Source organism: Sapajus apella, unplaced genomic scaffold (genome assembly GCF_009761245.1).
Source record: "Sapajus apella isolate SASKATOON/1434 unplaced genomic scaffold, GSC_monkey_1.0 scaffold235, whole genome shotgun sequence".
In the NCBI taxonomy this organism is placed as follows: domain Eukaryota; kingdom Metazoa; phylum Chordata; class Mammalia; order Primates; family Cebidae; genus Sapajus; species Sapajus apella.
Genome location: NW_022437175.1, coordinates 356,734 through 368,824, shown reverse-complemented (window position 1 = coordinate 368,824; position 12,091 = coordinate 356,734). Strand labels below are relative to the sequence as shown.

Below are 12,091 nucleotides of genomic sequence, written 5' to 3'. Positions count from 1 at the left end.
TTAGTCAAGGGTGGAGTATGTCTGGTGCATGAGACAGGCACCATCATCAGGGAGCTGCCTGTCTAAAGCTAGGAGATGAACCTTGATGAAATAATCACGCACAGATGTCTACTTGATTAGAAGTAGCAGTGAGTGCTGGGAAGAATTACAGGGTGTCCTCAGATTAGGTCAAGTTGCTGTTCTAGGGTTATTTTTTGGAATAATGACATTTGAACTTGGGTTAGTTTGGGGAAAGGGGTGGCGGGGTGGGGAAGGAAAAAGATTTAGGAGCTGAGTGTGTTTAAGGAACTGAAAGGCCAGCATAGCTGGAACACAGACAGTGCTGGGAGAGACCTAGGAAACCAGATTAGAGAGGTTGGCAGGGGTCAGATTTTTGTATTTGACCAAGTGTAGAAAGTTATCACAAGACAAAAGTATGCCAGATTGCAGGGTCATTTATTATGCCGGCGACCACAGAGGACTCACGTCTCTCCAACCTGTGGTGGCAATAGGAGGGTGCCACGATTTTTTTATACCCGAAAAACCACCTTGGGAGTGGGGGTGAGGGGCAGGGATGGGGATGAAAAGGCTTTAGACATTCCGAGGGCTAGTGGATTCTGTAAATTACCTCCTGGGCAGAGATGAGGGTGGGGGTCTCCAGACATTCCAAGGGATGGGGACTTTTGTCATTCCGTTTGTTACTTAAGTGGTTTACAGAAGTCAAGATAAACATTTGTTTACACATTATCTGGTTAAGGTGGAAATCACAGACCTTAGTTACTTATTACAAGCCACAGGAGCCAGGATGGAACTAGCTTGGGCTGCTTAGTCTGGCAATTGCCGGTAAGCAAAGGCTAGCAATTCTGGCAGTTACTGATAAGAAAAGGTAAGCAACTTTACATAGTTTTGAAGAACAAACAAGAGGCCAAGGACAGTAGTTATTGTGAGGAGAATGGGGCAGCCATTTCAACTTATCTAAAAACAGTTTTGCATTTTATAAAATAGTTTTGCTCTGGTTCTGGCTCTAGGCCAGCACAATATCACAAGATGATGCAAGGCTTTGTTAGCTAGTCATTTTTTTCTTTAAGAGCAGTGGGAAGCCACTGAAGGATTTTCATTTTTGGGCGAATATTACTAGTTTTGTGTTTTTGTTTTTTTTTTTTGGAAACAGGGTCTTATTCTGTTGCCCAGGCTGGAGTGCAGTGGTGCAATTATGGCTTAATGCAGGCTTGAACTCCTGCGCTCAATTCATCCTCCTGCCCCAGCCTCTGGATCAGCTGGGATTACAGGCATGTGCCACCACTGCCCAGCTAAATTTTTTTACATTTTTTTTTTTTTTTTGTAGAGATGGGGGTCTCGCTCTGTTGCCCAAGCTGGACTTGAATTCCTGGGCTCAAGCAGTCCTCCCACCTCAGCCCCCTGAAGTACAGCATTGTGTTTTCAAGGGTTCATCATGGCTTCTGTGTGGAAAACAGATGGTGGGAGATGGAATAGGGAGACCAGTTAAGAGGCAAGAGAGAGGACTAGAGTGGGGATATGGAGAGGACAGATGGAGGCTTACTGAGAAAGCAAAATGGCTGGGACTTTGTGGTCCGGTAAATATAGGAGATGAGAGGATGTGAGTGATATGAGAGAAGTCAAGGCTGACTTCCACATTTCTGGCTTGAAAGAATCAGCACTAGGGGAGGTACAGATGGGAATGATGTGTAAATGCTTGCATTGGTACTGGTGAGGATGACATTGAAGCCGAGTCATGGAATGTAACTATAAGCTTACCAGGTGGAAAAGGTGGAAGGCACTTCTGGCAGCTTGACTAACATGTTACGTGGAGGTTTGAAAGATCTTGTGAAATTGAGAGTTTATGTACAACAGGTCTGAGGCAGGAGAGGTGCAATAGGGCCAGATTATGAATCTATTTATAGTAGTACATTCAGGACTTCTTTCTGAGGGCTAAAAGGGAGGCAGCAGAGGTGTTTTTTTTTTCATTACAAAAACAAAAAATAAAAAGACTCTACTAGAGGGTGAAGGGACTAACAGCCCAATCTATAGTAATTAAGAGATGGCTGGTTTCATTTTCAGTGCTTCCTTTTCACAACAGAACTTCTTGAAAGAGCTGTATATAGTCACAGTGTATACTTCCTGGTGTTCCGGTAACACTTCTACCCTGACTTCATCTCTGAAATTGTGCTCAAAGACTTCCATGTTCTTGTATTCAGTTCTGTATTCATGTTCTTGTATTCAGTTGACATTTCACTGTCTCGTCTTGCCTCTGATCTTACCTTGCTTGACCTCTTGACATACTAGGTGTTTGATCATTCCCATCTTAACACACTCTCCTCTCAGCTTCTGGGACACCACTGTTCAGCTGATGTCTTACTGGCTTGCTTTCTTGGTCATCTTGGCCAGCTTTTCCTCTCATGCTTAAACTTTAGAATGTCGGAGTTATCCAGGGATCAGCCCTAGGACATCTACTGTCTTCTCTCTAATCAACCTTGGAAGCACTTTGGAATCACCTAAGGAATTTCTTTACAAAAGTATTCTAACCAATACATGAAGAAAGTGATAGACTGTCTATCAGTATTTTGTAACCATTAATGAAATAAAGGTTCTAGACTGTGAACATCAATGACTACTGCAACCATTAGAGAAAGAGAACTTTGTAGTGGGTGCATCAGGCTGACAACCTGAATCTGTTGATCACAAAAAGACATAGCCAGGCATTGTAGTAAAATCCTCAGTTACTGTAATTAGTAGGTTCCTAGAAACTGCGACGTTAATGAAACTAGTTTTACCATAGGCTGACTGATATAAACAAAATTAAAGTTTCTGTATCATATATCTGGTCATGAAAACATCATCAAACTCCTAAATAAAGACTCCAAGCAATTATAATCTTTTTTTTGACACAATTCAGCTTTATTTTTACTTAATTATAACAATTTTTTAAAACTCCATAACTTTGTGCTATTTCTAATATTTAAATACAAAACATTTCAAATTTTGCACAAATAATTTTGGCTAATGCATTACTATATTTGAATAAATTCAGATGAAGCAATGATTCCTCCTCTGTGTTTGAAAGGAATGAGTGTGGTTACAAAGTCACAGAATGAGTCCCTGGGATCTGGGGTGGGAGAAGGGGTGGATTAAAATGCTTTAGGTTTGTCCCTCCCTAGGAGGATGAGGGTGTGGCTCAGTGGCGGAGAAGTCTATTCTAGTTTTTAATACCCCAAAGCTAACTTTTCAGATGTATTTCTTTCTAGCATGTAGAAAGGGCTTTCCTTGGCTGCCAGGAAGTGGGGAGCAGGGATGTGGCATGGTGATGATCTGAGGACAGCCAGGCATACACTCAGACACTTTGGAAAACTGGGGAGGGGAACAGGGAGATGGAATCTTCATCTTCTTCCTTTTGTGGACTGGGGAGGAGGGCATTTGATGACAATTTCCTGAGTGTAAAGAAGGAATACAGGTTTGAAAGGTTTGTAATTGTATATTAAAACAGGTACTGAAAACCAGTACTGGGGGGTGGGGGAGAAGATGCTGTAAACACTTCTATTTAAAATGAAGATTTCTGGAACAACTACACTAATAGTGGTATCGTTACGTCTTTAGCTGGTAAGATCTTGCACTGAAATAACTTAATTTTTTTAACTTGTGAGGGATCTTTTTAAAGCACCACTTAAAACTTATATATTAAAAAAATTAAATACGGAAAAATTGTTCTAATAAATGAGTTTGAGAATGCACAGAAAACAACAGAACCCATTGTTTAACCTCTGGTAACTGAAGTGGAGCATAAAATTCAAAGCCACTTTGAGGATGTCCTACATTGTTCACCTAAAGGGAAACAAATGCAGAGCTATCAAAGAGTTTCTTGATAAATTCCCAGACCTTGGAGGGCTACGGCTTTTCATAAATATGGTCACTGGACTGATGACTTCTAAATTTTAAATTTGATACCCCCAAAAAATTACATATATGATTTATAAGTGTTTTTTTTCCTTGAGAAATGACCAAAAAACTGGAACTAGTTTTAACAATTTCTGAAAACTTTAAATTCTATACATATTTTGAAACGCGCTTCCAAACAAGATAGACTAACAATAATACATATCTACTACACTGCAGAAGTAGCTTAAACTTGCCAAGACATCCTCCTTTGTCCTTGTTTCCTGGAAGAGTTGCTAGATCATTTTTTGCCAATGTCCAGCAGCCTCTTTAAGAACAACAAAGGATCTACTGTAAAAGTCACTCTCAGATGTTTGCCCTGCCAGCTAACGCCTCTGCACATCGCACCTGAAGGACCACGGAGCCCGCAGGGCTGACTGGCCCTGGCTTTGGCCTCACTGCCAGTTGGGCCGTCTTTCGTACTTGTCCTGGCTGCTCCACTTCCGTGGTGGGGAGTAACTGACAGAACCTCGGGCATGGAATCTGTGCTTGTGAGGATGGCTTCTGTGTTTCTTCGGGTTTTCTTCTTTCTGGGGCTGGCTCTTCGCTGGTTCCTTATTGCCCTCTTTTCGTTCATGGTCTTGTTCTTTATGAGTGGGCAATGTGTTTTTAATTGTGTTAATTAGAAATCTTTTATTGGTACCAGCAAGAGGACACTTTATCCAACCCATGGGTCCCATTGTTTCAGCTCTAGTTTTTCCACGTTTTGCCTCCTTAAGCAGTTCTTCTATGGCTTTCCTCTCCAGCTCCTGGTCCTCTTCCATTGTGGAGCCGGTTTCCGGATCCCCAGATGGTGCTAGCGTATCGGGGGCTCTGCCCCATAGCAGGAGGCGTGGAGGCGAAGCAGGAAGGAAGGACCGACCGAACGGAAGGTCACAATTATAATCTTAAACATTGAAATAAATGTGAACTATATATACATTAAGAAATATTAATGCAAGCAAGATAATTATTGACCCAATTTCCAGGCAGTGGCTCACGCCTATAATCCCAGCACTTTGGGAGGCCGAGGCAGGCAAATCATGAGGTCAGGAGTTTGAGACTAGCCTGGCCAACGTGGTGAAACCCAATCTCTACTAAAAATGCAAAAAATTAGCTGGGCATTGTGGTGGACACCTGTAATCTCAGCTACTCGGGAGGCTGAGGCGGGAGGATCACTTGAACCTGGCAGGTAGAGATTGCAGTGAGCTGAGATTGTGCCACTGCACTCCGGCCTGGGCGGCAGAGTGAGACTCCGTCTCAGAAAAAAAAAAGTCCTAACAAAACCAAGGATTTGGAGAAACTTCTGTAGCTGATCCACAAAAGATCTTTATGCTGCGTGACTCATGACTATCAACCATAGCAAATATGCAACCTTCTCTAAGATAGGAGAATTGTTTTGATTTACTCTTTAGGTCTCACCCCTCCAAAATCCTAATGTTTTGAGCCAGTTATAGAATTTGAATTATACTAAGTTTCATTTCAGATTTTTCTACCAAAACATTTGGAGGAGTTGGGATGAAGAAGAGGAGGATGAATATGATTATTTTGTCAGATGTGTTGAACCTCGATTAAGATTGTAAGTATTTATTACTGACGTTGTACATGTTGGAAAAATAGTTATCCATGTTTTAGTTTTGGCTAGGAGGCGTGTGTGCTCGCGCACGTGCACACACTCACACACACACACTTTTTCACTTTTTCTCTCCAGGGTCTTATAGACAGAAATAGACTGATGTACAAATTATACCACCCCTTTACATGTTATTAAATGAAACTTGTAGAAGTGCAGAGAAACCTGCTTTTAGTGTTTATAAACTGAGTGTAAAAGCAGGGAGTTCAAGAACATCTAAATTAATAGCTCACTGTTTTGTTAATTTGAATAAAATTCAGTTGAACTAGTGGATTAAAAAAGCCCTTTGTTAAATTCGATTGTTTGAAAAACAGTGACATTATTTGAATTCTAGGAGACATTTTTCCTTTAATTTTATAAAGAATACTTTAAAGGGATATGGCTTTACTCTAAGTTCCTGTAGTGAAACAGCAGGCAGAACTAACAGATCTACCTTAGGATATTTTGTCAGCCTCCTGCCTTAAACCTTATTTCAGAAATAGATAAAAAGAATAAGTAGTTAATATTGGTGGTAAATAAAAATTTTCAAAAAAACCTAAGTACGTTCTTCAAATTAATCATATTTTGGCAGAAAAAAACCCTCAAAAAATACCAAAATTAACCACAAAACCCAAATACAAGTAGTTGTTCTATAGTGACCTTATTAACTGTGGCATTTATTTTCCCACTAGATGGTGCTTTAAGACCAGTAATTTTTTTTCTTGCATTCATGAGCAGTGACTTCATAGGCAGTGCTGCAATAAGAATAAAATTATAACTTATACTCCAAAAAATAATTGTAGAAGGTAATTTTTTCCCCTGGGTAAAAGATGATTTTTTTTCCCTGTTTGAAAGATGATTTTTTTTCCCCATGTGAAAGATGAGATGAGAAGATAAGGCAGTAAGCCCCTACATTTTTGTGTAACGCAAGTGGATTTGGTAAGTTTCTCTTGGTTTTAATAGTAAATAATAATAAAATAAAAAGTGTATGAGGCCCAGCATGGTGGCTCACACCTGTAATTCCAGTACTTTGGGAGGCAGAAGCAGGAAGGTGACTTTTTTGAGACAAGCTCTTACTCTGTTGCCCAGGCTGGAGTGCAGTGATGTGATCTCGCTCACTGCAGCCTCAACCTCCTGAGCTCAAGTGTTCCTCCTACCTCAGCCTCCTGACTAGCTGGGAATACAGGTGCATGCCACCACACCAAGCTAATTTTTGTATTTTTAGTAGAGACGGAGTTTCACCATGTTGGCCAGGCTGGTCTCTAACTCATGACCTCAAGTGATCTTCCTGCCTCGACCTCCCAAAGTGCTGGGATTACAGGCCTGTGCCATTGTGCCCAGCTCGGGAAGACCTCTTGACCCCAGGAGTTTGAGACCAGCCTGCCTAACATAGTGAGACCCCACCTACAAAACCTAAAAAAAGAAAAGTTTGCTGGGTGTGGTGGAGCACGCCTGTAGTCCCAGCTGCTGGGGACACTGAGGCAGGAGGATTGCCTGAGCCCAGGAGTTTTAGGCTGCAGTGAGCTATGACTGAACCACTGCCCTTTGGCCTAGGTGACAGAGTGGGACCCTGCCTCAAAAAAAAAAAAAAAAAAAAGTGTGAAAGTCTGATTAATAGTTCTACCTGGTTTAGAATTATGTATGTCTGATTTCAGCTGTTCATAAATGGGCTATGATTCTATTTAGGCTTTGCAGTTTTTCCATTATGTATTTCCTATTTTTCCTTAGCATATTCAATAAAAACCCAAAATTTCAATAAACTTGAGTATTTTCTAGGTTTGATGCCCTTGTTGTTAAAAAGAAATGACTGGTTTTGATTGATGTGAAATATGATAAGGGAACATAATGTATATCTGGCAAATTCAATCTTTACTTGGAAAATAATTGCATTCTGATTTGATAGCCTTGCATGTACTAACAAGAAATGACTTACATGCATAGCTTGCACATCACTGGCATATGGAAAGGCATAAGGGAGGAATCGTGTGTGTCTATGCAGAAGATGTGGTACTTGATGGAGAGTCTAGAAAGTTTTCAAACATAGGCAGACTTAAAAAAGGTCTCTGGGCTAAGATAGGAGTGGGGCTATCAACAGGCAAGATCCAACAAGACTGTCTGGATTTGGTACTGTGCAGTAAATATTTTTCCTTTCTACTTCAAAACACATTGCTTATACCTGACTAAAGGAGGTCTGAGAAAAACAAGAACTTCAGGGTCTGAGACACAAATGTTAGTTTATTGCTTCTGGACTATGAAGTATCAATATAATGAAAAGAAATAAGCTAATGGGGAAATGCTAAGAAACTTATTTTAAAATTTGAGTCTTTTTTTTCCCCCCATTTATTTTATTGCATTTTAGGTTTTGGGGTACGTGTGAAGAACATGCAAGATTGTTGCATAGGTACACACGTGGCAGTGTGATTTGCTGCCTTCCTCCCCATCACCTACATCTGGCATCTCTCCCCTTGCTATCTCTCCCCAGCTCCCCACCCCCCACCGTCCCTCCCCTATTTCCCCCCAACTGACACCAGTGTGTAGTGCTCCCCTCCCTGTGTCCATGTGTTCTCATTGTTCAACACCCGCCTATGAGTGAGAACATGCGGTGTTTGATCTTCTGCTCTTCTGTCAGTTTGCTGAGAATGATGGTTTCCAGGTTCATCCATGTCCCTACAAAGGACCCAAACTCATCGTTTTTGATGGCTGCATAATATTCCATGGTGTATATGTGCCACATTTTCCCTGTCCAGTCTATCATCGATGGGCATTTGGGTTGGTTCCAGGTCTTTGCTATTGTAAACAGCGCTGCAGTGAACATTCGTGTGCACGTGTCCTTATAGTAGAACGATTTATAATCCTTTGGATATATACCCAGTAATGGGATTGCTGGGTCAAATGGAATTTCTATTTCTAGGTCCTTGAGGAATCGCCACACTGTCTTCCACAATGGTTGAACTAATTTACACTCCCACCAACAGTATAAAAGTGTTCCTATTTCTCCACATCCTCTCCAGCATCTGTTGTCTCCAGATTTTTTAATGATCGCCATTCTAACTGGCGTGAGATGGTATCTCAATGTAGTTTTGATTTGCATTTCTCTGATGACCAGTGATGATGAGCATTTTTTCATTTGTTTGTTGGCCTCACGTATGTCTTCTTTTGTAAAGTATCTGTTCATATCCTTTGCCCACTTTTGAATGGGTTTGTTAGTTTTTTTCTTGTAAATCTGTTTTAGTTCTTTGTAAATTCTGGATATCAGCCCCTTGTCATATGAGTAAACTGCAAAAATTTTTTCCCATTCTGTTGGTTACCGATTCACTCTAATGACTGTTTCTTTTGCTGTGCAGAAGCTGTGGAGTTTGATTAGGTCCCATTTGTCTATTTTGGCTTTTGTTGTCAATGCTTTTGATGTTTTGGTCATGAAGTCCTTGCCTACACCTATGTCCTGAATGGTTTTGCCTAGATTTTCTTCTAGGGTTTTTATGGTGTTAGGTCTTATGTTGAAGTCTTTAATCCATCTGGAGTTAATTTTAGTGTAAGGTGTCAGGTAGGGGTCCAGTTTCTGCTTTCTGCACATGGCTAGCCAGTTTTCCCAACACCATTTATTAAACAGGGAATCCTTTCCCCATTGCTTGTTTTTGTCTGGTTTGTCAAGGATCAGATGGTTGTAGATATGTTGTGTTGCTTCTGAGACCTCTGTTCTGTTCCATTGGTGTATATCTCTGTTTTGGTACCAGTACCATGCTGTTTTGATTACTGTAGCCTTGCAGTATAGTTTGAAGTCCAGTAGGGTGATGCCTCCCACTTTGTTCTTTTTGCTTAGAATTGACTTGGCTATGCGGGCTCTCTTTTGGTTCCATATGAAGTTTAAGGTGGTTTTTTCCTGTTCTGTGAAGAAGGTCATTGGTAGCTTGATGGGGATAGCACTGAATCTGTAAATTACTTTGGGCAGTGTGGCCATTTTGACGATTGATTCTTCCTAACCATGAACATGGAATGTTTCTCCATCTGTTTGTGTCCTCTCTTATTTCTTTGAGCAGTGGCTTGTAGTTCTCTTTGAAGAAGTCCTTTATGTTCCTTGTTAGTTGTATTCCTAGGTATTTTATTCTCTTTGTGGCAATTGTGAATGGAAGTTTGTTCTTGATTTGGCTTTCTTTAAGTCTGTTATTGGTGTATAGGAACGCATGTGATTTTTGCACATTGATTTTGTATCCTGAGACTTTGCTGAAGTTGCTTATCAGTTTCAGGAGACTTTGGGCTGAGAGGATGGGGTCTTCTAGATATACAATCATGTCATCTGCAAATAGAGACAATTTGACTTCCTCCTTTCCTATTTGAATACCCTTTATTTCTTTTTCTTGCCTGATTGCTCTGGCTAGAGCTTCTAGTACTATATTGAATAGGAGTGGTGAGAGAGGGCATCCTTGTCTAGTGCCACATTTCAAGGGGAATGCTTCCAGTTTTTGCCCATTCAGTGTGATATTGGCTGTTGGTTTGTCGTAAATAGCTTTTATTATTTTTAGATACGTTCCGTCAATACCTAGCTTATTGAGGGTTTTTAGCATAAAGGGCTGTTGAATTTTGTCAAAGGCCTTCTCTGCATCAATTGAGATAATCATGTGGTTTTTGTCTTTGGTTCTGTTTATGTGGTGAATTACGTTTATAGACTTGCGTATGTTGAACCAGCCTTGCATCCCCGGGTTGAAGCCTACTTGATCATGTTGGATAAGCTTTTTGATGTGCTGTTGCAATCGGCTTGTCAGTATTTTATTGAAGATTTTTGTGTCTATGTTCATCACGGATATTGGCCTGAAGGTTTCTTTTCCTTGTTGAGTCTGCCGGGTTTTGGAATCAGGATGATGTTGGTGTCATAAAATGATTTGGGAGGAATTCCCTCTTTTTGTATCGTTTGGAATAGTTTCAGAAGGAATGGTACCAGCTCCTCTTTGTATGTCTGGTAGAATTAGGCTGTGAACCCGTCTGGACTTGGGGTTTTTTTGGGTGGTAAGCTCTTAATTGCTGCCTCAACTTCAGACCTTGTTATGGGCCTGTTCAGGGTTTCGGCTTCTTTTTGGTTTAGGCTTGGGAGGAGGCAAGTGTCCAGGAATTTATCCATTTCTTCCAGGTTTACTAGTTTATGTGCACAGAGTTGTTTGTAATAATCTCTGATGATGGTTTGAATTTCTGTGGAATCTGTGGTTGATAACCCCTTTATTGTTTTTTATTGCATCAATTTGGTTATTCTCTCTTTTCTTTTTTATTAATCTGGCTAGTGGTCTATTTTGTTGATCTTTTCAAAAAACCAGCTCCTGGATTTATTGATTTTTTGAAGGGTTTTTTGTGTCTCTATCTCCTTCAGTTCTGCTCTGATCTTAGCTATTTCTTGTCTTCTGCTAGACTTTGAGTTTTTTTGATCTTGCTTCTCTAGCTCTTTTAATTTTGACAATAGGGTGCCAATTTTTGATCTCTCCTTGCTTCTCATGTGGGCACTTATTGCTATATATTTTCCTCTAGAGACTGCTTTAAATGTGTCCCAGAGATTCTGGTATGTTGTGTCTTCATTCTCGTTGGTTTCAAAGAACATCTTTATTTCTGTCTTCATTTCATTGTTTATCCAGTCAACATTCAAGAGCAAGTTGTTCAGTTTCCATGAAGCTGTGCGGTTCTGAGTTAGTTTTTGAATTCTGAGTTGTAACTTGATTGCACTGTGGTCTGAGAGACTGTTTGTTACGATTTCCATTCTTTTGCATTTGCTGAGGAGTGATTTACTCCCAATTATGTGGTCAATTTTAGAGTAGGTGTGATGTGGTGCTGTGAAGAATGTATATTCTGTGAATTTGGGGTGGAGAGTTCTGTAAATGTCTATTAGGTTTGCTTGGTCCAGGTCTGAGTTCAAGTCCTGGATATCCTTGTTAATTTTCTGTCTGGTTGATCTGTCTAATATTGACAATGGGGTGTTAAAGTCTCCCACTATAATTGTGTGGGAGTCTAAGTCTCTTTGTAAGTCATTAAGAACTTGCCTTATGTATCTGGGTGCTCCTGTATTGGGTGCGTATATATTTAGGATCGTTAGCTCTTCTTGTTGGATTGATCCTTTTACCATTATGTAATGTCCTTCTTTGTCTCTTTTGATCTTTGTTGCTTTAAAGTCTAATTTATCAGAGATGAGAATTGCAACTCCTGCTTTTTTTGCTCTCCATTTGCTTGGTAAATCTTCCTCCATCCCTTTATTTTGAGCCTTTGTGTATCCTTGCATGTGAGATGGGTTTTCTGGATACAGCACAGTGATGGGTTTTGTCTTTTTATCCAATTTGCCAGTCTGTGTCTTTTGATTGGGGCATTTAGTCCATTTACATTTAGGGTTAATATTGTTATGTGTGAATTTGATACTGCCATTTTGGTGCTAGCTGGTTGTTTTGCCCATTAGTTGATACAGATTCTTCATTGTGGTGATTCTCTTTACCATTTGGCATGTTTTTGCAGTGGCTGGTACTGGTTGTTCCTTTATATGTGTAGAGCCTCTTCCAGGAGCTCTTGTAAAGCTAGCCTGCTGGTGACGAAATCTCTGAGTACTTG

The 12,091-nt window shown here is 40.4% G+C and overlaps 2 protein-coding genes across 4 annotated transcripts in view; one reads left to right on the top strand and one right to left on the bottom strand.

Moving 5' to 3' along the window:
* SHCBP1 (SHC binding and spindle associated 1) overlaps positions 1-12,091 on the top strand; it is a 45,060-nt gene that overhangs the window by 7,316 nt on the left and 25,653 nt on the right. For all 3 annotated transcript variants that reach the window (XM_032271525.1, XM_032271526.1, XM_032271527.1), the window contains one exon: positions 5,393-5,485. In XM_032271525.1, the coding sequence (XP_032127416.1) occupies positions 5,393-5,485 (93 nt within the window). The remainder of the gene's footprint in view (positions 1-5,392; positions 5,486-12,091) is intronic.
* Positions 3,435-4,722, bottom strand: LOC116544912 (protein POLR1D-like). The gene has a single exon (XM_032271528.1). The coding sequence runs from the start codon at positions 4,689-4,691 to the stop codon at positions 4,323-4,325; it is 369 nt and encodes a 122-aa protein (XP_032127419.1). The 5' UTR covers positions 4,692-4,722; the 3' UTR covers positions 3,435-4,322.